Source organism: Acipenser ruthenus, chromosome 8, assembly GCF_902713425.1.
Source record: "Acipenser ruthenus chromosome 8, fAciRut3.2 maternal haplotype, whole genome shotgun sequence".
Lineage (NCBI taxonomy): Eukaryota > Metazoa > Chordata > Actinopteri > Acipenseriformes > Acipenseridae > Acipenser > Acipenser ruthenus.
The window spans coordinates 6,357,746-6,381,210 of NC_081196.1; the positions used below are offsets into that span (position 1 = coordinate 6,357,746).

Below are 23,465 nucleotides of genomic sequence, written 5' to 3' on the forward strand. Positions count from 1 at the left end.
TTGTTTGGTGCCTGTGCAGTAGGGGTCGCTGCGGAGTGGTGAATCGAACCAGCACCACATTATTTTGCCACCCTTACCAATGGAAACAATTACAAATGTGGTGCACCCAGCCAAATGTGTGCACTGTGCATCAACCTGCAAGCTTCTGCAGTCAATGTGCATGGACCAGGTGCCTGATACAAAACACATGATAGTGTTAAAATGAACTCCATTATACTAAAATGCTATTTGCAGAAAAGTGACCCATACAATTACATAGATGCAGTATATCTATCTAATATATACAGCTATGGCCAAAAGTTTTGCATCACCTAGAATTTTTGGACTGCGACAATTAAAAATATTAAAATATGAACATAATTTAGATTTTTTTATTGAACACCATGTAAAACACTACAAAGCCACTAAAAACGATATGGCAAAAGTCTACCGGAAGCCATAACAGTAGTACAGTATTTCATCTTAGATTTCAAAATGTCACATTTTTCAATTTGCCAGTTCTTTAAGTATATGGAAAACTACAAAGTGGTTTGTAATTCAATATGTTAATGTAACATTATTCAGCAGGTTTCATTTGACTTTATGAAGCAAAATGTGTTCATTCTATAAGGGGTTGCAAAACTATTTATTTTAAGATACATAATTGCAATGCTCTGCTGTGCATAATTCTACTTCCTTATATTTTAGTTGATAAAACATTACATAACATTGGATTGGGCAATTGTTGCTGACGTTTTTACTAAAGAAGGACATAGCATCTAATACAGCTACAGACAATTTTTTTTAAATCTATATCTATTTTAAGTGGACACATTTCTGAATTATATACGGCAACCCATTTTTGTTTTTTAAATGTTCTATTTTCCCGGCTGATTGCCCATTATTGATTATTCATTGCTTGATATTACACAGCATATTTATATGAGAAAATGCAAATATAAATGTTTTCAGTTCTACAAAGGCACTGTGTTGTCAGGCAGGAAACACCTACAATATATGTGTATCTCTTTAAAAATATAAAAGGCACTTGACCCGATATATAAAAACCCAAATGTAGCTGAGATTTGGTAGATAACACTCACTCCCTTGCAATGTACAAAGACAGAGTGAGTGTTTACCCAAAGTCACTTCTAGATAACCTTCAAATCACACCAGATAAAATCACCCATTGTTTTTCTGTAGAACTGTTCATATTTGTTACTCTAAAAAACATGGTCTGGAAGATGAAATTGCAATTTGCTGACTCCACGTGCAAGACAGATAACCAGACACCAAAGGTAAAAACGCACTCTTTACTTGATAACATTCTGTAATATACAATTCTGGTTACAAAAGACACGAATGGGAGAACCTTGGGAAAGGAATTACATCTTTGATATTGTCAACTCCCAGGATGCACTGCAGATAGCGCTCAAAACCCATCCCAAACCCTCCGTGGGGGGCGGAGCCAAACTGACGCAACTCCAAATACCTGGGAATACAGGGAAAAACAAGTTTCAAGATATTTTAATAGTCCATGAACACTATTAAATTGGATTAATTCATGGTTTATATTTATTTTACAGAAACAAAGTTGGTTATATAACAAGACGCATCAACAAGCTGGCCACATGGAGAGTTTTCTTACCAATGGTAGGTGTCTGTCATCCTCGCCCTATGGAGAAATAAACAAGACTGTATACAGCTCCACAGCGAGTGTTCAATTGATTTTAATGTTATATCCACTTGACTTTTTAAAAATTAAAGGCAATATCCAGGCACTAGATCTATCTGTTCTGCCTGAAAAGGTCTGTCTTTCTTGGAGATATCAGTTACCATGTCAAATGGAAACCAAGCGGAGGAAACAGCGTTGAGACTAGAAGTCTATTTCAATGTCTTCGTAGTGTTTGTAATTTCATTTTAACTTCCTTTTAGTATTTTTAGATACAAGGTTGTACCACCAGGCATCGGCACTGTTAAAAAGCAGGCCACAATGACAAATTTAAAGTACTGTGCCAAGGACATTCCCAGCGGATGATAATCCCTTTAGGGTAAAACACACATCTCTGTTTTCATCTCTGTCACATGATAAATATGTGTGCATCGGTGATCACGCTTAACACTTTTGCTGTGTATGGTATGGATTATCCTGCGATGCTTGTGCAGTAAATGTGAGTTACCGGTCTAGGCGTGATTGTAACAGGTGCAGTCGCTCTTCTCTCAGGGTGCCTCCACAAAGCTCTCCTACCCCAGGCACCAGAAGATCCACTGCAGCGGCCTGATAAACACAACCAGAACAGGGTTTTAACAAAAACAATGCACAGTACTGTTCAGTAGAATGCATATTGTTTCATGATATTGTGCAAGTACTGTATATATTTTATAAAGAGCCCTCCCCACAGTCAAAATCAGGACAGATTGCAGATGCTGGATTTAGAATATTCTAAATTGGCTGGGTAATGTGTTTAAACTTTAGGGTTACAAAACACCCTGCAGCGTTCACAAGAAACACTTTGCTGAATCCTGTGTTGTCTATATCACATCTACCTGCTTTTCAACGTAATCTGTGGAGGTTTTATTCTGAGGAATACATTTTTAAACATTTGCTAGTTTGCTAGGAGACAGAGCATAATTGTATGTTTGGATCACACTCCCTCCTGCTACAATGCTAATGTTCGGTCTGACTCTATCCCATCCACCCACCTCGTGTATCGAATCACAAAAGCATATTAAAAAAAAACAACAAAAAAAAAACATGTATTATACACTGTATGCTGTTGCCAAGTTGCAACACACAGTATGTCAATAATCATCTGAACATGGCAGTGATGCCAGTACGTCCCTGCATATATGGTGCTCGGTTTTATGATGGGTAAAATCAGACACACGTCAAGCGAAGACATTAAAACGATCATGATTTAACATCACATTATCTGCAGACCTCAGTATTGCAGGCCAGTTCCAAATTACTTACAGTATGCTGCGGTCCATCTTCATTGTCCCTGGCGTAGAATGGCTTCAGATCGTATGGGTAGTTGATGACAAACAGCGGGATATTTCCACAGTGCTGTACCAGATACTTCTCATGTTCTGTCTGAAGATCACAACCCCACTGAAATACAATGGCAGATATGTATAAAATAACACATTTATATACTGTAGCTCCTTCCCCATTTAACAATATATTTATTTTCCCCCTAGACGACAGTTTAGACTAAGGTTATCTAAGAAATGGCTCTTTATAGTCCTGTTTGAATGATGAATTATTCCCAATAACTTTTTAATACTTCTTCAAAGGATGATTTATTAACAACAGCTGTTTGGGTAAAAAAAATAAAATAAAAAGGATATGAATCAGCTTTTCCTTAATTTCGCTGCATCAGTAACTTATTTTAAGTGTTTTTAAGTGGTTTGAAAACCTTTCAGTAAACCAGAAGCTATAGAAATTGTTCTAATAAACACTAACAAAATACAATAGTCAAAAGCTTTGATCTTGTGGGTCTGACAATGAAAACTGACTGATAAATAATACACCCCACTACTGATTACTGTTAGTTTCAAATTCTGTTCTGAAATGTGTATAGCTCTACAGTTTATTTAACCTTATCAGCAATGTATCTTGAATCATTTTACACTATTCACTGATTTTTATACAATTATTAATACCACTGGTGCCTGTAAATTTTTTTTTTTGTATTAATGCATTTCCCTTTTATGTTTTGTGCTTGGATGTCTCACAGCTGTATGATTTTTGCAACTCAATACAAATATTTTCAAACTGCCCAGTTATCTGTCTTTAGATAAAAGCTACAACTATTTCTAAGTTAGGCTCTCATTTCAATCTTTTTTTTTTTATTGTACGTTTGATGTATACAATTTATTCGTGCTAATACCAACCATGTTAAAAACCAAAAAAACAAACAAAAGGGAAGTGTGTCTGTCTCACAATTCACACTTCTCTTTTTTTCCAATGCAGCGGAACACTCGATAGACTTATTAATCCACAGAGCCACCTAGGGTTGCATTTTATTCTATAGTTTAACAGTTTGTTTGTTTACTTGCCTCTGGTTTGAAGTTAAACGTTTGTGAACTCTGTTTCAGAACATCTATAGCCTCTGTATAAGAGATCCTAAAGAAACAAAAGCAAAATACATGTAGGTTATATATATATATATATATATATATATATATATATATATATATATATATATATATATATATATATATATATATATATATGTTTAGTTTTGAAAGCTCAAGCAGAATACTTACACTTTGAATTCATTCTGCAGCATGCGATTCAACCTGTCCTTAAATGGCAAGAGGAAGTTAGTTCTGAACTCTCCATTAAAATGATCACAATTAGAAAACAAAGCTGATGGCTAAGATTGCTTTTCTGCATACCTTGTGTCCAGGGGATACATATTTGTGAAACAGGTCTATGTCTTCTGAACACTGAGCAAGAACACATTCGGTAGAAGTTTTAAAAAGGTTCTCCATGACCTGAAAGTGAATAATAATAATAATAATAATAATAATAATAATATCTGCTTAACACATAGAAAATTATATTTTATAAATATTATATAGTTGCACTTAATTTTACAGCAGGTACCGCCAACAAGAATTCAATATATATTTATTTTTATCTGGTCTTTGGAGAAGTGTGTCATTGCATCTGGTTTGACCAGAAAGGATCCACAAATGTGTTCTCAGAAGTTTGCTACATAGGCTTACATCATAGCAGCTTCTTATAAGGTAACTATTGTGAAAATAGGAAAATAAAAGGAGGTGATAGTTCAACTGGCTCTCTGCACTTGTGCCAGCAGCAGTATTACTACCTGGCATCTTTACCCAGATTAAGAAAGCTGACTGCCATTTAGGAGATAAGTGCAGTTTCTAAATTTGTCTCAGAAACAAACTATCCACTTAAGATGAGAGGAAGAAAATAAAGCAAGTGTCTGTTGTGGTGAATTACATCAGCTTGTGAATCAGCTTCTTCTTTTCGGTAAACTGAAATTTGACTCGGTTGTTTCAGTTTCATTTTTGTTCATTAGATGTTCAGTTACTGTTCCAAGATAGCATATTGCAAGCGCTATAATAAAGCAATGCTGAATGGAAAACAGACCTCTCTCACCAACAAGCTGTCTGAGCTCCCAATGATATTCACGATCCTGTCTCCCAATACTTTCTGGAGGGCAGACAACATTCTGCATTCTCATTCATGTTCTTGCTATACGAGTTATTGTTTATACAAGAGACTATAACTGTAATTATGTCAAATAAGACTTGTGAATGGTGTGCAGCAGCCCTGCTAATAATTTAGCTTCTGGTCTTTGGAAAACAACTCCTGTATAATGAAAACATACCTTCATTAGATCCTCCAGACTCTCTGTGAAGGAGATCTCTGCCTCCACCATGTAAAACTCAGCTAGGTGTCTTCTGCTCTGGGAATTCTCAGCTCGAAAAGTCGGCCCAAATGTGTAGACATTAGAAAAGGCCCTACAAATACGCACAATACAAATCTTGTCAGTTGGTAGGTATTTGTTGTACAACATTGTGTATTTTTTTTTTTACAAAGTACAAAGTAACATAACTGATCAACATCAACCCTCACAATACGACAACCTCAAGTTTCAAGGCCATTTAGTGGACGAAGGACAAGGTGAGTTAGTCAGGGGGCGTTTCTGACCATTACTGGCAGTCAGATAGGCTGTCAGTAGTTTCACAACATGTAAGAAACTATTCAAATTTCTAAACCCTAAATTAAAAAAATTCCTCCGAAAGTCTATCTTTCAAAAACGATCATGACAACTGACAGCGAACATACAGTACCACAGGCATTACAGGGTAAATCCTTCAGATTATTTTCTATGGTAGCAATTCTGTGACTATTTAAAAGTAATAATTACAAGGCACAGGAATGGCTATGGCTGCCTGTAACCTTCTATGAATCTACTATACATGTTTTGCACAACAATCTCTAAATACATCCTTTTACAAGTCAATTTACTGATGCAAATGTCTAAATAAGTGCAGGTAAAATAAGTTATAACATGCCTTAATTTCCAGTATCTCAGAATGGGCTACAGGTCTACATAGAACATTCTCGGCTGAAATGTTACCAGCTGTAACAAATGTCTAGTGTATACTTCTGCTATTCTAAAAACCAACCACTGTTAAAACACAAAAAAACTGCCGTTTAAGGGATTATACTAATTGGGCAGAAAGAGGAGTTGCAACTAGCCATCTGCTGTTTCTGATTTAATTAGCGGCCTTCCAGGCTCTACTCTTTTCTGTATCTGATGAGTAACTGATTGAAATAAAATTTGAACATGAACCTGATGTGACTACAACTCTTCTGCATGAGGCGCATCCTGATTGTTAGGATTCCTTTCCAAGAACCACCAAAAAATGGTATCTTAAAGGATCAAAACCACAGGTGTACACAGGAAAAGCTGGCGGCCAGGCAGAGTTCGTCATCACATAGACTTGCATGCAAGTCAGAAATGCAAGTACCGGATACACACTTGCTGGGGCTCCCAGGGCCATGAATTGGGCTTTGTTTAAATTTAGGAAGGGGGCTGTGACAATAATGAGGGTTATTGCTAAAAATGTCTGGGTCAAAAGCGGTCTGGGTCAAAAGAGGTTAAAGAACAGGGGCTTTATTCACGGAGATAAAAACCCTCAATGTCTCCTTCTAAAATACATCCTTGGAATAAAGATCATGTTAAAATATATCTGTATAAAATACACCACATACATACAGTAAGTAATTTATGAAAGCGTATTCATAAAATGTCCTAAACTGAGCGATGGAGGGGGTTAGCGGAGGGATTGAAACAGACTCTCCAACCAGACTCTCCACCAAGGAGCCGTGACTAGATTCCTCGCAAAAATCTAAATGAAAAACTCTTTCGATACTGCAGTCTTGCATTCGATTTCCTTTACCCTGCCATGACTTCCAGGTGAAGCTGTCCTGACACAGTGAGAAAGGCAGGAACGGAGAAGAAATGGGATTTCTCATCTGCTTGCTGCTTCTCTCTGGTAGCCGGCTGGGGATAATAAAACAAAAGCAAAAGGTTGAGAGGTTTAGGTGCATTTATTTGACTGAGGCCCTGTACTTCAAAAGGTACTAAAACAACTGACTTCTAAAAACTGCAGAATTCAAAGTGGTCTTAGTGTAGGATCCAAGAGATTTCCAGAGTTGTCTACAGCTCTGGCCAAACATTTTGCATCACCCTATGGAATTAACACATTTTGCTTCATAAAGTTGAGTGAATAATGTTACGTTAACATTGAATTACATACCGCTTCTTTGTAGTTTTCCCATATACTAAACGACAAACTGACAAATTGAAAAATGTGACATTTCAAAATGTAACATGAAATACTGTTCTACTATTATAGCTTCCAGTAGACTTTTGCAATATCATTTTGTAGTTTCTCTGATTACGTGATGTTAAATAAAAGATCTAAATGATGTTAAGTTTATTTTTTATTATGTCTCCATCCTAAAATTCTAGCTGATGCAAAGCGTTTGTCCATAGCTGTACATGTGTATGTGCTAGTAGTGCAAGACAAATACATATCGACGGGAAAGGAGTCAGATGCTCATTTCCCAACAAATTCAACAGCGTTCAATTGTGAATGCAAGTTGAAAAAGACTTGCTCTACTAATCCAGGTGCACTTTAAAACCACACAAATGCTCAACATACACAATCAACACAGTTCAAAAGTAAAACTTATTTTGTGCATTATTAAAATCTGCAAGACCCACTGTGCTTTAGGGAACCAGTATAAAACTTTTAAAAAATGAGAAAAGCGGATCTTATATTTTCTCACATGAGAAAATGTACTTGTACATTTTGGAGTAGTGGTTAGGGCTCTGCACTCTTGACCGGAGGGTTGTGGGTTCAATCCCCAGTGGGGGACACTGCTGCTGTACCCTTGAGCAAGGTACTTTACCTAGATTGCTCCAGTAAAAACCCACCTGTATAAATGGGTAATTGTATGTAAAAATAATGTGATATCTGTATAATGTGAAATAATGTGATATCTTGTAACAATTGTAAGTCGCCCTGGATAAGGGCGTCTGCTAAGAAATAAATAATAATAATAATACACAGTTTTACAATAAACCGATATTTTGACCATCAGATCAATCTCTTCATACTAGGATATAGATATAGATAGAGATATCTATATCTATATCTATATCTATATCTATATCTATATCTATATATATATATATATCGATATATCTATATATCTATATATCTATATATCTATATATATATATATTTATGGTATGAACTATGTACTCTTTAACATTCAACAGAATATTTCTATGACAACTTCCTAATCATTCCAAAAATAAGACATCATTATGACCTAATCATCATTCACATTTGTACAATTTTGATTTATAAATCAGATACTTTTCACCATCTGCCAGTGAGCCTCTTCTGCTCTTGACTCTGTCTTTTAATTTGCTAATTGACTTTAGCAAGCCGGGTTCTGGACTGCCATTAGGTCATTGGAAATCAACTTCTGGGCCTATATTTAGCCAGGCTTCGTAACTAGGATTTATAGTCCTGTACTGCACAAACCTAACTCATCTCTTTGTTAGTTATAAACTGCATGGGTTGTTTCAGCCAATCAGGTTCCAAGTAAAGCAACCATTGAAATTCACACTGTAGCAGATTAGTCTGAAGCAACACTAACTTAAAATAGCCTAACTTAAAACTTAAAATTGATAATAAATAATTATTATCAATCAGGTAATTCTAGTTGAAATACAATAGTGTGCAACTAATTATGAATGTATAAATACATATTTGGAATTAAATAGGCAATTACATTTAGTTCATATAGCTAATTAAATATGAATTCCTGCAGCTATTTTTCTGTTGCAGAGAGAGGCAATGAGTTTTACAGACAGGATGTCACACATGAATGGGTTCCATTATGACAAATGGCCTGACCTGGAATAATGGGTCTCGGGTTTTAATCACATAAGACCTGGTTTAAAATGATGGACGTATAAATATAGAGCATTGAGTGGCATGAGTGCAGTTATTCCTGATGCTAAAGCAATGCATCAATTCATATCACCTTGTAATTCACCACTTACTGAAATCCTGCAGGACAAAATAATGATAAATGAACTCACCAACACAAAGCTTATGCATAGCTATACTAAGGAGGCGAGGGAGTTAACACACTGGGTATAGTTACATGCAGTACAAGGTGGATACTACTTTGCTCAAGCCTCCTCACAAATATCATGTTCATGAATTGTTAACCCATCACCTCTCCCAGGGTCAGGCTGCCAATTGTGCAAGCTTGGAAGCTGTGGACAATTTTTATGACCATTTATTTGAACCTCACATGTGCAGGAATAGCAAAATGACCAGGATCACATGCACGACATCAGCACTCGTCGGTTAGGATTTTGTCAGGTTCGGTACTGCAGCGTGTAGATCCTGACCTTTTTGCAACTTCAACAGGTTTCATTTCACCTTTAGAAAAGTGTTGAGAAAGTGTTGTAAATGCTCCGCCTAAAGGAACAGGAACTTTGCATAAAAGAACACCTTTTTGGCACTGCTGGCGATTCATTCACAACTGATACAGTACTGTTTTGAAACCTGATAACGCATCATCATCATCATTAGTCGTGTCATTGCAAGAGTGTCTTGAAGCACACTGATTGGTTTATTCAATTTTTCCAGAACCGCTGTCATTTATCATTACCTCGTTTTATATGCGCTGCTGTTTCTCTTGTCATTCTCCTAAAAAGTGTAAAAGTGTTAGCGCTATAATACACAGCATTGCAACACACCTTGGGACAGATTTACAAAGGGCTCTACGCCCTGGTGCAGTTTCAACTATTTATATATCAAACTGCTAATGCTTGAGTACTAGTAAAAAACAAACTGCACTGTTTTTGGTAACATTAATTATCAGGAGGACCAATACAGCTCATTAAGAAGCTACACTCAATGAGCACAGCAATGGCGTGAGGCAGAAAAATGTCATCTTTCAATCCTGCTATTGGATAATTAAAGAAACTGCAAATTATCTACACTGGACAGGCCACATCTTCTACTAACATATCCCAAGGCTACAGGAGCTTTATTAGGAGACCCAACCAACCATGGTTACAGCAGCACTGCACCCTATGATCATATTATTGCTGAAATGAATGATATTGGCTCAGTAACAAAAGCAGGCAACTACCTTCAGCACTAGTCGTTTAATATGGAGTATTAGTTTCACTTACAGACTTTCAAAGAAAAGGAAACCACTTCCTTGTGGTATAAAATTATTCTAGGTATCATTAAACACATGTTTTATACCCTCATGATATTTTAAGGTTAAGCCACCTTTTTGTGTAAAGGGGAAAATAGAATTTAGGAGGTTTTATTTCACGCGGAAAGAAAAAAAGAGTCAGTTTCGGGGCAGTAATGCCTGTTTATTTAACACAATTCTGCTACCGCACAGGGACAAATCCTGTCCTATTTGCTGTGTATTAGGTGTAAATAATTGTGTTCATTTGTTTTGATTAACTTGACTGAAGATCAACACACATCCTTGATCGTGCTATCAAGCTAACTTTTTTCATCCGGTGAACCTAAGCAAGGAATACTGCAAAGCTACTGAACCAGCTGGTTATGAACTAGTAAACCTCTATGAACCAAGATGAACTCTGAATCCAATCATTTTTTGTACCACAAACTTGCCAGCAGTTGCTTCAAATCTCTCAAGGTAGTCACCTGTGCACCACCAGACAAGGATATTATTCGGTATGAGATCTGAACATACTGAGGGGCAAGTTTTGCCTTCAGGGAATTTTCACAGGCAGTGCGGAATCAAAATATCTCCAATAATAAACAGCAATTTGCTTATTTGATTGAACTAGTAATGTTTTTATATATTAATGTCACTGTTAAAACTTTCCTGCTTTACTTACTTCAACTTGAAAGAGTTCACCAGCTCCTTCGCAGTCATTTGACGTGATAACAGGTGTCTGGATCTGCACAAAACCATTCTCCTGAAACAACAAAAGTATATCTTGGTAATCCAGATAAGTGCAGGATATATACTACATCAATGACTACCGGTAATTATTCTATCATTATAATTCTTTCCTGATCAAGAAACTTTGTCTCATTTTTACCTACAAAATGGGGTAATAGTGAGACAACCATGGAGTAATGCTTGATGTCTTAAAGGAGTACATCAATTTGATTTGAAACCGACATACAGCATGGGAGTTTTTTCATGCCAAGATGCAGTAGCAGGTTTTCCTTTTGTATTGCTGTCTTTGAAATATCTACATATTTCAAGTCATAAAATATCAGCAAAGAAACAGAACAGAAAAGAAAACGATCAGTGAAGCTGCTATATAACTTAAGAAATAAGTAATATACATTACGGTGGGTTTTACAATCAAGTCACATGTATGTAGGGAATTAAATCAAGTGCCCCATTTCTTTTAAGTATGAATAACCAAGGGAGTAGGTCTGAATACTATACAACCCTAATCGATTATGTGTTATAGCAGTTGATTTACTACAGCATTTCCTTTCTGAAAGACAAACATAATCAATTGATTTGTCCATGTTGAACAGACTATATTACTACCATTCTACAAGGGAGGCGAGCTAATATTGCAGATTAATGAACATACATGATATTTTCTGCCATAACATGGAAGAGCTGTTTAGTTTAAAGGGCATTCCAGGAAATGGCTGAAATGTTATCCCGCCAATGGCTAAAGCAGTGTTTTATAGCTTATCTTATGTTTGCACAAATCAAGGGCAACAAAGCTTTGCAAGCGCACATTTTTTTATTATCAATTGCCATAAAGAAAATATATATAACATATATCTATATATATATCTATATATATATATATAATGACATGTTACTGAAGTTCCAAAATAATATTCAGAGACAATAAGCAGTGTGGTGTAACGAATCACTGTGTATCGATGAATCAGGACACTTTCTTTACATGACACCCCGCCCTGTAATAGAAGTTATGTATCGTTTGTATCGGCATGCAAGACCAAAAGCACAGCATCCTCATTGTAGTTCACCTAGTGGTTCTTCAATGAAGAATAAGTGTGTTTGATAGTTGGTATGAATACACAATCTCCCCCAGCTCATTTCATTTGTGTCTTTCAACAGATCAGCCGGTCATTAAATTATCATTTGGTCTTATTATGCATCCTGAAAGTAGCTCATCAGGCCCTCTGCACTTTGTATCATGACCTGCTTCTTACAGACAAGTCCTTTAGACAGAGGCTTAGTTCCGGTAATCCCACTCTTCTTTTTGTTTCAGTTGTGAAGCACCTGCCAACCTCTGTATGCTCTACTACTCCATTTAGTGACCGATTGTCTAGTTACTGAAAACTAGCTGCAGGTGCCCCCTTGTGGTTGTACAGGGGAAGAACTAACCTTGATTTGAAATATTTAGTGTAATAGAAACCATACTGTAGGTGTACCGGCAATGGTTAACGCTCTTTGAAAATCATACTCAACTAAAATAAAACTGATCCAAGGATGTAGAGAAGGGGTCTTTAACCCTGGTCCTAGAGAAGCCACAGGGGCTTCTGGTTTTCATTCCAACCAATTCCTCAATTACTTTACTGAACCAGTTATTGGCTTAATTAGTCAGGATTTACATATGTTCCAGATCGTTAGCCACTTATGATGTAAAGACACCTATAAAACCTGCAGGATTTGGGCTCTCCAGGACCAAGGGTGGAGACCACTGATGTAGAGCTTCAGTGTGTTGAACAATCTATTATTTGTAATGGACCAGGTCAAACCTTATAATGGAGAAAGGAAGAATGATGCAATGCCTAGGCTAAATAAGCATACTGTATATTACAGTGCCTGTCCATATGACTTAAATGCAATGGTTGCATTTATTACATCCCACAGGCATATGATGCAGTTTTCAAATGAAAGGTTCCTGATATAAGGTTCATATGGAAGCAGAATAACAAATTCCTTTAGAGATTTTACATTTGATTCAACTTGTTCATGTGTTACACTTGGAATTCTCACTGACATTGCGCTTTAGGTGTTAAAGGGATGCTTTATAACCATCTATTAATATTCTATTATGCATGTTCTGTATCACTCTTTATTGTTGTTTCTTCTTCAACCGTTAGTTGCCATGCTTATAACCTATTCCAGCAAGATTCTGAATATGAAGAGGGGAAGCACATCAGTGTTGCACAGGATGCAGTGAACAATGCTTCAACTGTAGTTTAAGGGGTTTATGAGAATGACAGGGAATATACATTATATGATATTAAACAGGTAGGTCATTACATAGTATTATTATTGCTAAATATTAGTATTGTTCCTAAAATGTGACAAATATTCTGATATGCAAATGTAAAAACAAACACAAAACAAACCTGTGTCTTTAATTTTCCACTTACAACTGATTTTTGACATCTTCAGAGCTAGTGGTTTTATATCTAATAAGCAAATCAAATCTTTTATCACTATTAACTTGAAAATTGCATTCACACAGAGAGAGAGAGAGAGAGAGAGAGAGAGAGAGAGAGAGAGAGAGAGAGAGAGAGAGAGAGAGAGAGAGAGAGAGAGAGAGAGAGAGAGAGACGGTTAGGATTGATTAAAGTGAATTTGTACTTCATAGCCTCACCTTAAAAAAAGACTGGATGGCTGCAGTTGCTTCACTCCGAATCCTCAGCAGGGAACCAAACGAGTTTGTCCGGCACCGAAGATGTGGAAACTGTCTAATGTATTCCACAGGGTGTCTTTCTTTTATTTTAAAAGGAAAAACCTGCAAAAGAAAGACATTTCCCACCTGGTAACTGAACACATTCAGCCTCTTTTTAAAGCAAGTCCAGATGTGAGTGCCTTTAGTGCAGTAAATAACACTCATTTTAAACAGTGATGAACCAGATTGTAACTTCAACAAGTTATTATCAGGGCGTTGATATTAAGAACCAAAAGCTACAGTACTGCCTCCCCATGCTAATATCTACTAACTGAGCCCATGTCTTAATTTGGTAACCGGCTGCACTTATGCAGTGTTAAATTATTTTGGAAACCCCATAGGCTCCTCTTATCTCTTCACTAAATCCCTGAAATGTCTAAACGGGACACTGACACTGGAAAATAAGACTAAATGCTTTCATTATTTCTCTATAAATCATGTAAATGACATGCTAGCAGTGGAATATAGGGGCAATTAGCTTTTTCGTCTGTGATATTTTCAGACTTGTGTTATATTACGAATATACAGAGAAGGAATAGTTCCACTAATAGAATAAAAAATGCAGTCATGCTTTCTTTGTTGCGCAGGGATACTGCTCTCTCAGCACTCTTGGCGAGAACAGTTCCTTCAGGGGTTAGCCAGGCTCAGCTAGGCTCAGCTGGGGAATCAGAGCTTTTAAAGCTGTTGAAGATCACAGCAGGGTAAGTGCTCAACACCAAGCCCTACGCTTTGATTTTACCACTTTGCAGGAATTCTTACAGAGCCAGAACCTCCAAAGGTTTGTAACAGGACCAGGTCCTTTGCAAACTATTGATCAATGCGAGACGTGAGCAACATACATATTTAACAAATAATAAAGATATCATCCCCTTCTGACAAAACCCTAAGAGCAGCACCAGCTGTATTTGTGATCTTTTGTGAAAACACAAGATCAAAAAAGAAAACCAATACAGACAGTAAGTGCAGTTTTCTTTTTCAAATAACACAATATTCATGAAATTGTATATGAGACAATGATTAATAACAACTAGAGCCCCCAAAACAACAGTTATATACCATTAGAGTGTGCACAACTCAAGGGGCTAGAACATTGATCCAGATTTTATTCAAACAACATACCACCGGGTCACAAGGTCCCACCACTCGGATGTTGTCCGCCTGCAGTTCTACACTTTGTTTTTTGTGAGGACTCTTTATCAGGTTTCCAGAGATTTCAACTGCACTTCCATACGTGAGGTGTCTGAAGCCATTAAACAGACAGAGTGTCATTTTGTGACAAAAAAACACAAAGCACACAGTATGTGTCAAAATTACACCTACAGTTGTCTACCTTTATGGCAGCACATAATACTGCATCTGCTAATGTTTACTCTTGTCAAAAACAGTAATGGGCAAGGTGCACATCACCCTAGATCATTTAGTTACAACCTTATAATCAGCTCAAAGAGCAAATTCAGACCAGACTGCTTCAGGCAACAGTCGTGAAACGTATAATGTCACGTTTCCAACTGCAGTCTACAATCCAATCTGCAACCGGACCCTATGCAAAAGTCGCTATACTAAAGATTGACGATATGTATAAAGCTTTTGAATAATTTCCATTTATAAATTAATGAAACCTACCTCCAATATTTCCCTGATAATAGAATTCATTCATAGTGCTCTGTTAAGTTTTGCTTACATTCTTTTTTTCTGAAGTTTAAAACCCAACTCTCGCATCCTTCACATCGGCTGCTAATATTTTGTAACTTCATCCATATGAGCCAGTCACAAAACAGGTGAGATCAAGCTATGTCAGCCCAGTCTGAACTGGCACTGACAGAGGGGGCATAAGCCTCTCTATGGGGTCCTTATACATTTCATATCAAGATATCTTTGAGATATGTTTGATATTGTTTGCTTAGTTTACTCTGTCATCTTACCTGTCATCCAGACTGGGACTAGCTACGACCTGAAGGCTTTGTAGGGAGCTCCCATCATTGACATGGAGAAATAAAACGTCTTTCTGAGACCGGACAGAACGAACCCAACCCTAAAATAAAATAAGAACAATATGTGGATTCAGCTGTCCAACAAAACAATGTTGCGCCCTCACACTTCTCTATCACAAGCTAGAGAAGAGGCTTGTTATTATGATGTTTTATAACCCATCAGTCAAACACAGAAATCTCAAGCATGTATCAGCAATAAAATGGGTGTATTGAAGATTTAATGATCAGTCCCCAGATAAGTAATTTATTTAGGGGAGACATCACGGACAGGTTCAGAAGCACTGGAAGATAAAACTTTTAAAAGGTAGACTGAAAGTAGAAGTGTGTTGTAGTTATAATTTTATTTGGACTATTTATCAAAAACATGAGCAATGGAGACTTTAGTTCTAAACCCTTCCTAAAAGCAAAGAAACCAAATGGCAAAAAGCCAGAGGTGTTAAATTGTTATCATTCCTCAGTGATTAACTAATTCTTTCAGGGAAATAGGGGAATTCAATCTGAATAAAAGTCCGATTTTATTCCCAAATTTTCCTAACTCTCAACCCCTCCACCCCACGAGAAACATTAGCTTGTGAGATGCCGACGCACTTGCCAACCGCTCACTTTATATCCCCAGATTCTGAAGTTGGGTTACTCTGGTATGTAAAATCCTACTATACTATATATTATATCTGTAATACATGTACTGTAAGGAAGATATTTTAATAACTAATCAAACTACCAATGCTTCCCAGGCACCTGACTGCACTGACACAGGTATAGTACCAAGTTTACTTGTATTATTATTTATTTTATTTTTTTTACAACATTTGCATTTTTAATGTTTATGAACAAAAGGTAGGCTATGAGAAATCATGTTACTACAGCTTTAAGACATATTATACAATGCGTTAAAAAAAAGAAAAAGAAAAACAGTACAGCTGCCTTACCTGGATTTTTATGTTTCTTCCGATTTCCTCAGATGCCAGCACTTCACAAATTCGCAATTTATTACCCACGTTTCTACAGTAAAATCTGCACTTAGATAAAACAGTGCTAGAAACACCAGTGAAACGCACAAGCAACGAGCATCTTCTGAGCCGTAACATTGCTTAAATAAATATCAATATAGGCTTTACATAAGCTTTTTCTATTACCATATCCACAATTAAAAATTCACAACGTCAAATACCAGTCAAGGTCACTGCCAAATTCAACTAAAACAACTACACATTAAAACATTCAGTGCCAACGCAACCGCATATAGAGAACCGTTTCTACATTGTATACTTTTACTAAAACTTCCAGTTTACTTCTTGCATTTCTGAGTTATTTAATATAACTGAACGCCACGTTTTCCGCTTGTTTCCTGTAATTCTGCAGTTTGCTTTCCGCTACATTGCCTATTGGCTGGATTCAGATTATTGACGCCCAAACTAGCCATTCGCGAAATGGAGGGTGGTTCTTGCGCAACCTGTGGAAGAAATGCACGCCGGGGGTTGTAGTTTTATCTGTTTTCCTAGTGTTTAAACTCTCCTTCGTTTATTTCCAGCCTTGTTCTTGAGTCAGGCAACTTTACATATTCGCACCTTACATAAACTTGATTTATGAAACAGAGAAACTTTAAAAGCGTTCAAACTCTAAAGTTGTTTTCTTCTCAATTAAATTAAATAAATACATTATATGTGTTGTTTATTATACATTATATTTGTTGAAATATAATATTCATTACAGGTAAGGATTGCAGGACTTAACTTAGTCAATTAACAGTGTAAGTGGCAGTGCCACTACCAGGTCTTGACCGGGAACAAAAGAACTTGTTGACTGAGTAGATAGCAACTCTTCATTATTCTAAACAGTGACTAACATCAACCACTAGAGGGAGACTACGACAGCGTCGTTGTTTCTGTGGGTGAAGCAGGTGATAATGAGACGTGTTTGCAGTATGGTAATGTTTTTATGCATTACCATACTGCTCTGTACTCAACCCTGCTGATCCTGTTACTATGCAGCAGTAAATGTTTAAACAGGAGCTAGATGATCATAGGAACCAAGAAGTCAAACAATAAGAGCTTGGTTAGGAAAATAACCAGTGTAATAAAATACATATATTTAAATATGTGCGTGTCATTTTCAGGTGTATTGTAGAGTTTCATATATAAATTAAAATAGACCCACCCTCCTCCACCCCAATATATTTACAATGGAGAATTCATAATAAAAAAAAGTCATGACAGCACATTCCAAATAACAGTAAGGTAAGGGCACATTTGAAAAGGCATCTACTGTAAGTGTCATTGTTGTGCTTCTGTCTCTAAGAGCCAGGGCGTATAGGACAGTGAAAAGCATCGACCTCTGTGGCCAAGTAATTTCCTGCTTGAGCAGTTGCCTCGGCACACAGTGAGGATGACCTGTAATAGGGTTGCTGTGGTGCTGATCACACTGGGGATCTTTCACGATAAGAAGCATTTGACAGATCGTAGACCCTGACCAGATCAATAGAACAGAACCGCAGTCCCTGCATTGTTACTATGGTGACTGGGTGCCAGTGGAACCAGAACACTCTTCACAGTTACAACCGCTGATGAAATTACTGAAAGATATTTGAACATCATGACATCAGTACTGGATAGGGTTGCCAACTTTCCATTATTTCAAAACCGGACATCACTACCAGTGGTTCTGACCGGACACTGTACAAATTCCCTTAAAACCCCGATGGACTGGACTGATACCAAGTCTCGGCCTAGCGCTCAATGGACTGTATCCAGATTACACAGCATTCATTGGATGGACATGGAGACTGTGCTGCTCCCTCACTACATGAGAGGTTCTCCTTACAGGTGAGAGTCACATTACCACATCCTTACTGTGCATATATTGAGAGTGCTGCCCATCTTACTATTCATGCTATCACAAACATCTCTACCATGGAGAGTGCTGACAACTATAGCAACTTCCACACACACACACGCACGCACGCACGCACGCACACCAAGTGAAACAAAACCCACTCTACAATCTACCCAAGCCCTCAACTCTCTGAACGTAATAGTGTGACTTTTATAACACATTTTCACATGTTTGAGTCTCTAAATAAATACGTTGTCTGCAGAGACTTCTAATGAAATGTACTTGATTTCCAGAGCCATGTAGGCTCTCTCAAGCATGTGCTGCCCTTCATCAGGCTGGAAATAGCAACGAAAATATCACAATCCCGATAGGTCAAGTGTAAAACACATTCAAGCATGCTCACCTCAGTTGTGAGGTTGGGTTGAGAGAAGATTTTTTTTTTTTTAAAGGTGTAGTAGGCTACGTAAAACATAATTTGAACCCACGACCATATGCAGAACTTTGAAACAGTCTATGTACAGTAATAGTATTAGTGGTAGAAGTAAAATAAGTTTTATATTTCTCAACAACAGAAAAAGAAAATATACCAGAGGGAAAATAATATCTCATAGAAAACTATTTAACAAACAAAAATACATGGGGCGTGTGCGGAGTTCAACTGATGCTGGAACTAACCTGGGTTTTCAAAATTCACTGCAGTAAATACCGGCACATCTTTCCTGTAGTTAAGTAAACAAATAGGGCAGTTAACAAAGTCTACTGCCATTCAGATAATAGTGAATGCGCAGACAGCTAAACTATGGAAGACTACCATAGTTACCAAGGAATCTTGGTAGACTTTATTGCCCATAGGTGTATATAACATATGATACAATACTTTACCCCCCTCAGTAGGGCATACTGTATTGTGTCTACAATCCTGCCTTAAAAGCCAGCATTTTCTTATGCAAAACATGATCTTTAATGTTATGTCTGGACCAAGGAACAGGGTCTAGTTACATAAATTGCCATTACAAGCTTAAAACAATGAAATTAAGAACAACATCTCAATCTCCCTCTAGCTTTGAAGCAAATGGTTTGGTTAACTTTCTGTTTGATGTAGAAGCAGACACTGGACTGTTTCCCTGGAGTTTATTCTCTGAAGCGACAGTTCCAACTCCTTTTGGCATTGTCTGCATGCTCAGTGTTTGTGATGGTCCTTTTGCCTGGGGCCTCTCCTATGTTACCAAATGATTGTGTTTAATATTTAGACTTCTCTTTCAAGTACCCGTTTTTTTATTTCATTTATTTCTTACCAGAAGCTATTGCAAACCTGTCAATGCCTGCATTGCCATTTTAAAATGAGACGCAATGTTTTGCCTTAAACAATATCATTTGCCAGAATGTATCATTTCTTTGTCATGTTTTGCACTGTGGACACTTAGTTTAGCTGACACCAGTGGGTCATGTGTCACTCCGTACATGACATCTCGCATCAGTTTAACTCTGTCCTTATTATGTCATCTGTGCCTTCTGCAAATATTTTATGACACACGGTCAGGCATTTTTTGGGTCATTTTGTGTGCAGAGAATTGAACAAATGTGCCTCACACAAACTTTTATGTAACACCAGTCACTGTGTCATGATCCAGAGCCCCTGATATGTATTTAGCCTCTGAATAGTCGTAATTCTTGGGTTATAGATAATCAACAACAACGCATTTGACACAATTCCAGCATCTTGAGTACAGAATTACAATCCAGACTGTAAACCACTGACTGTAAGTTCAATCATTTCTACTCTCTTTGGCACCAGAGCAAAAACTTCAATCTGTTTCAATGATGCTATTATTTTAACTTAACACACCACATACCAATAGATGGCAACCTTATACTGCAGGAATGCTGAGGAGTATTTCTCCTTCACTGTCTCAGAAGTAAGATGCAATAGGGTTGAACACCCACATACTTTTTGGGTTGTACCTTGTTTTTCTATTCACAAAGATCGGTCATTATTAATAGATGTTAGAATGCATTTAGCATCTTGCTATTTTCGTGTGTGTGTGTGGCGGGGCGGGGGGGGGGGGTGTGAGTCCATTAATTCCATTGGAATAACATATGAACTAACACAACTCTTCTCTTTGAGTTCTAATTGAAAAGTAAACATGAATTGTATGCTTATTCATACTGTGTTCGTAACCAAAGTATGGCGCAATATGAAGTATACATGCACTTTGTTTTAATTTCAGCTTGTGTTTGTTCATGATAATGCTGCCCATGTTCATGTTGAATTCATGTTATTGTTGGGGTTCAGTATGAAAAAATGTTTCTTTTGGCAGAGGGACACAGGGAGCCGTGTATATTTGCAAAGCATTTATTCCACACCAGTATGTTGTTCTAAAAGGAAAACAAAAACATTGTTATTACAAAGCTTTAGTTTTAAAACTCCTAAACGTTGTTAGATTTCGGTCTCTGCACTCTATACACTTATTACAAATAATGCTTTGTGAATTTGTGCGTGACATGCAACACTTCATTTTCCAAAACAGAATGATTTCCAATACGGCATCTAAAACTTAGTCCATTATTAATTGAGCAGAAGATATCTCAAATCCATTTAAAGATCCAGAAACATTAAAAAGATACATTGAAGGTAATCTTAGAATCCCACAATCCTGCAGGCGCAGCACTGTCTGTTTCAGCAAGGTCAGCGAAAACACAGGTACAACTCTATTTCCATTTCCATTTCAATCAATACACGACTGGGATCTTCAGACTTGTGCTTTCTCTCTGAGTTTTCAAAAGAAACTGAACACATGTGAATGGTCTCCTATGGTGCAGCTGTTGGTAAAAACACTGTGAAGAATCTTTCTCTCTTGACTATATTCTTCTCATCTTCTTGCACTCTATGATAAAGCAGACAAGTTTCTGGTTACATTAAAGGTATTTTTTCATTTTCCATTATTACTATATAGATGTTGTTTTTATATAAATATAAATAATAATTATATACATGTATTTTATTTTAATAAATATTTTAATATAAAAAATATATGTTACCAAGCTTCTCATTTTTCCCATTTATATTTTAATTTATTAATTTTATTTTTTTTTATTTTAATTTATTAATAGTTTTATAAATAATTTTTTAATTTATTTTGCTTTTTAAAGTTTTGCCTCTTTTCCCTGCCTTGAAGCTAAATTCTCTTTTTTAAATACTGATTTGAATTACCACCAACACTGGCCTCCAAACTCATTTTTTACTGAACGACATTGAGGCTTGACGTCTTTTACAAGATAAGTTCTGGGTATATTGATCTTTGAAATCATCGCTGCTTAATATTGCATGAGTTTAGGTAGGCAACAAAACCTTCTGCCCTAAGGCAGTTTCTTTTTGAAGGCAGCTCCTCCTTGTTGTGTAAGAAGCAATTCCGGCCTCTTGTATCTTTACATTTAAATTAGTACAGTTACCTTAAGCCTACAATGGTGCCGCATATACTCTCCCCCCAAATACAAATCCATCTCCTCCAGCCGTCTTTCAGAACGTGCACATCAATCAAAATGTATAATTGTAGAAATACCAAATGCGCACACATAATCATTACAATCCCTTTTTGAGTTTCTGAAATGCTTTATTTAATGTTCCAATCTGCTGCATTTTAAAAACAAAGCTGTTCTCTTTGAGAAAGAGAGAAAAAAAAAACTTGACCTAACATGTCATAAACTGCTGAGTTGACGAGCCATTCTCCTTGACTTTTCATTATCTGTGTGAACTGAAAGGAGGACCGGTGGCTGTGCTTTGTCCCCTGCTGCCACACAGCTTACCCTGCTCTGCACCTTGAGTCGAACGTCACATGCACAGGCTGCCGGAGCTACTGGCTGCGAGACAGGCTCTATCGCGCATGGAAACAATTGCTCTGGGGTCATGTTCATATATACTAAATTAAATGCTTGCTGTGGTTTATATTACCATATCAAATATTGCTAATCTTAGACATTTTTTATCTGAGAAACTGAATGATCAGCTACTTCATCGGCAAGCACTAGCTATTTAACCTGCCGTGATATCATCAACTAGAGCTCTAAGAAGCCTCTGCTGCATAAAGAGATACATTATAACAGTGATTTCAATTGAGAGTTTACTTGCTTTCTCTTCCCTTGTGCCATACATTTACAATACTTTATTACACTTTGATATGCTTCTACTGTGGTACACAGGCGTAAAGGTTTCTAATGGGATGTTTAAAATACATCTGCAACTTATTTTCTTACTGACCCAGTCTCTCTTTCTATAATTATTCTTTCTTTTCATCGCAAGTTGTCCCAGATTGCTGCAAGGCTGCTAAAATATTAATGAACAACAACAACAACAAAAATAGAAACACTTATCTCTTCTATAAATCAGCTAGCACCTTGTCAATTACAGAGTGTAGAAATGCATGCTCACAGACATACAGTACCCACACAAGGGTTTTCCATGAAGAGGTTTAGAATGAGGGGTGAGGTTTTCCTGCTTCCTTAATAATCATTTATATGGAAGTACAGCACGAGGCACTGGAAAAGATGTTGCCTAATTGCAATACAGTATGTACTTGCTCTCCTTGTCAAGATGAAAAAAGCAATTACTAGTTTATTAAACTGTAACATTTACGTATTTACTGAGAAATTGTCAGGTAATTGTAGCCACTTAAAATGAATCATTACAAATCTGCTGAATATATTAGTTCCTGAAAAGTTAATTGTTATACTAAATTCCTTTAATAAACTGAGTCACCAAGCGTAACTCAATGGAACAAAGAGCATGTCCCAATATAAGGATAATTGGTAACACTTTACATTGTGTCTCTAATTACTATGTATTCACATAGTAGTTACTTGGTAAATACATGTGTACTTACACATAATTACAATG

At 36.8% G+C, this 23,465-nt stretch overlaps 1 protein-coding gene across 2 annotated transcripts; it reads right to left on the reverse strand.

Annotated features, from left to right (window-relative positions):
* Window positions 1-1,278: 1,278 nt before the first annotated feature.
* Window positions 1,279-17,177, reverse strand: LOC131737689 (probable asparagine--tRNA ligase, mitochondrial). Of its 2 annotated transcripts, XM_059028286.1 has the most exons (14): window positions 16,672-17,177; window positions 15,674-15,783; window positions 14,871-14,991; window positions 13,674-13,814; window positions 10,956-11,036; window positions 6,931-7,034; window positions 5,349-5,481; window positions 4,384-4,482; window positions 4,252-4,289; window positions 4,042-4,108; window positions 2,954-3,091; window positions 2,160-2,257; window positions 1,628-1,654; window positions 1,279-1,471 (listed from the first exon to the last, which is right to left on the reverse strand). In XM_059028286.1, the coding sequence occupies exons 1-14, from the start codon at window positions 16,828-16,830 to the stop codon at window positions 1,327-1,329; spliced, it is 1,461 nt and encodes a 486-aa protein (XP_058884269.1). In that variant the 5' UTR covers window positions 16,831-17,177; the 3' UTR covers window positions 1,279-1,326. The 2 variants fall into 2 exon arrangements, with proteins under 2 accessions (XP_058884269.1, XP_058884270.1); XM_059028287.1 differs by lacking the exon at window positions 1,628-1,654.
* Between the last annotated feature and the right edge of the window lie 6,288 nt (window positions 17,178-23,465).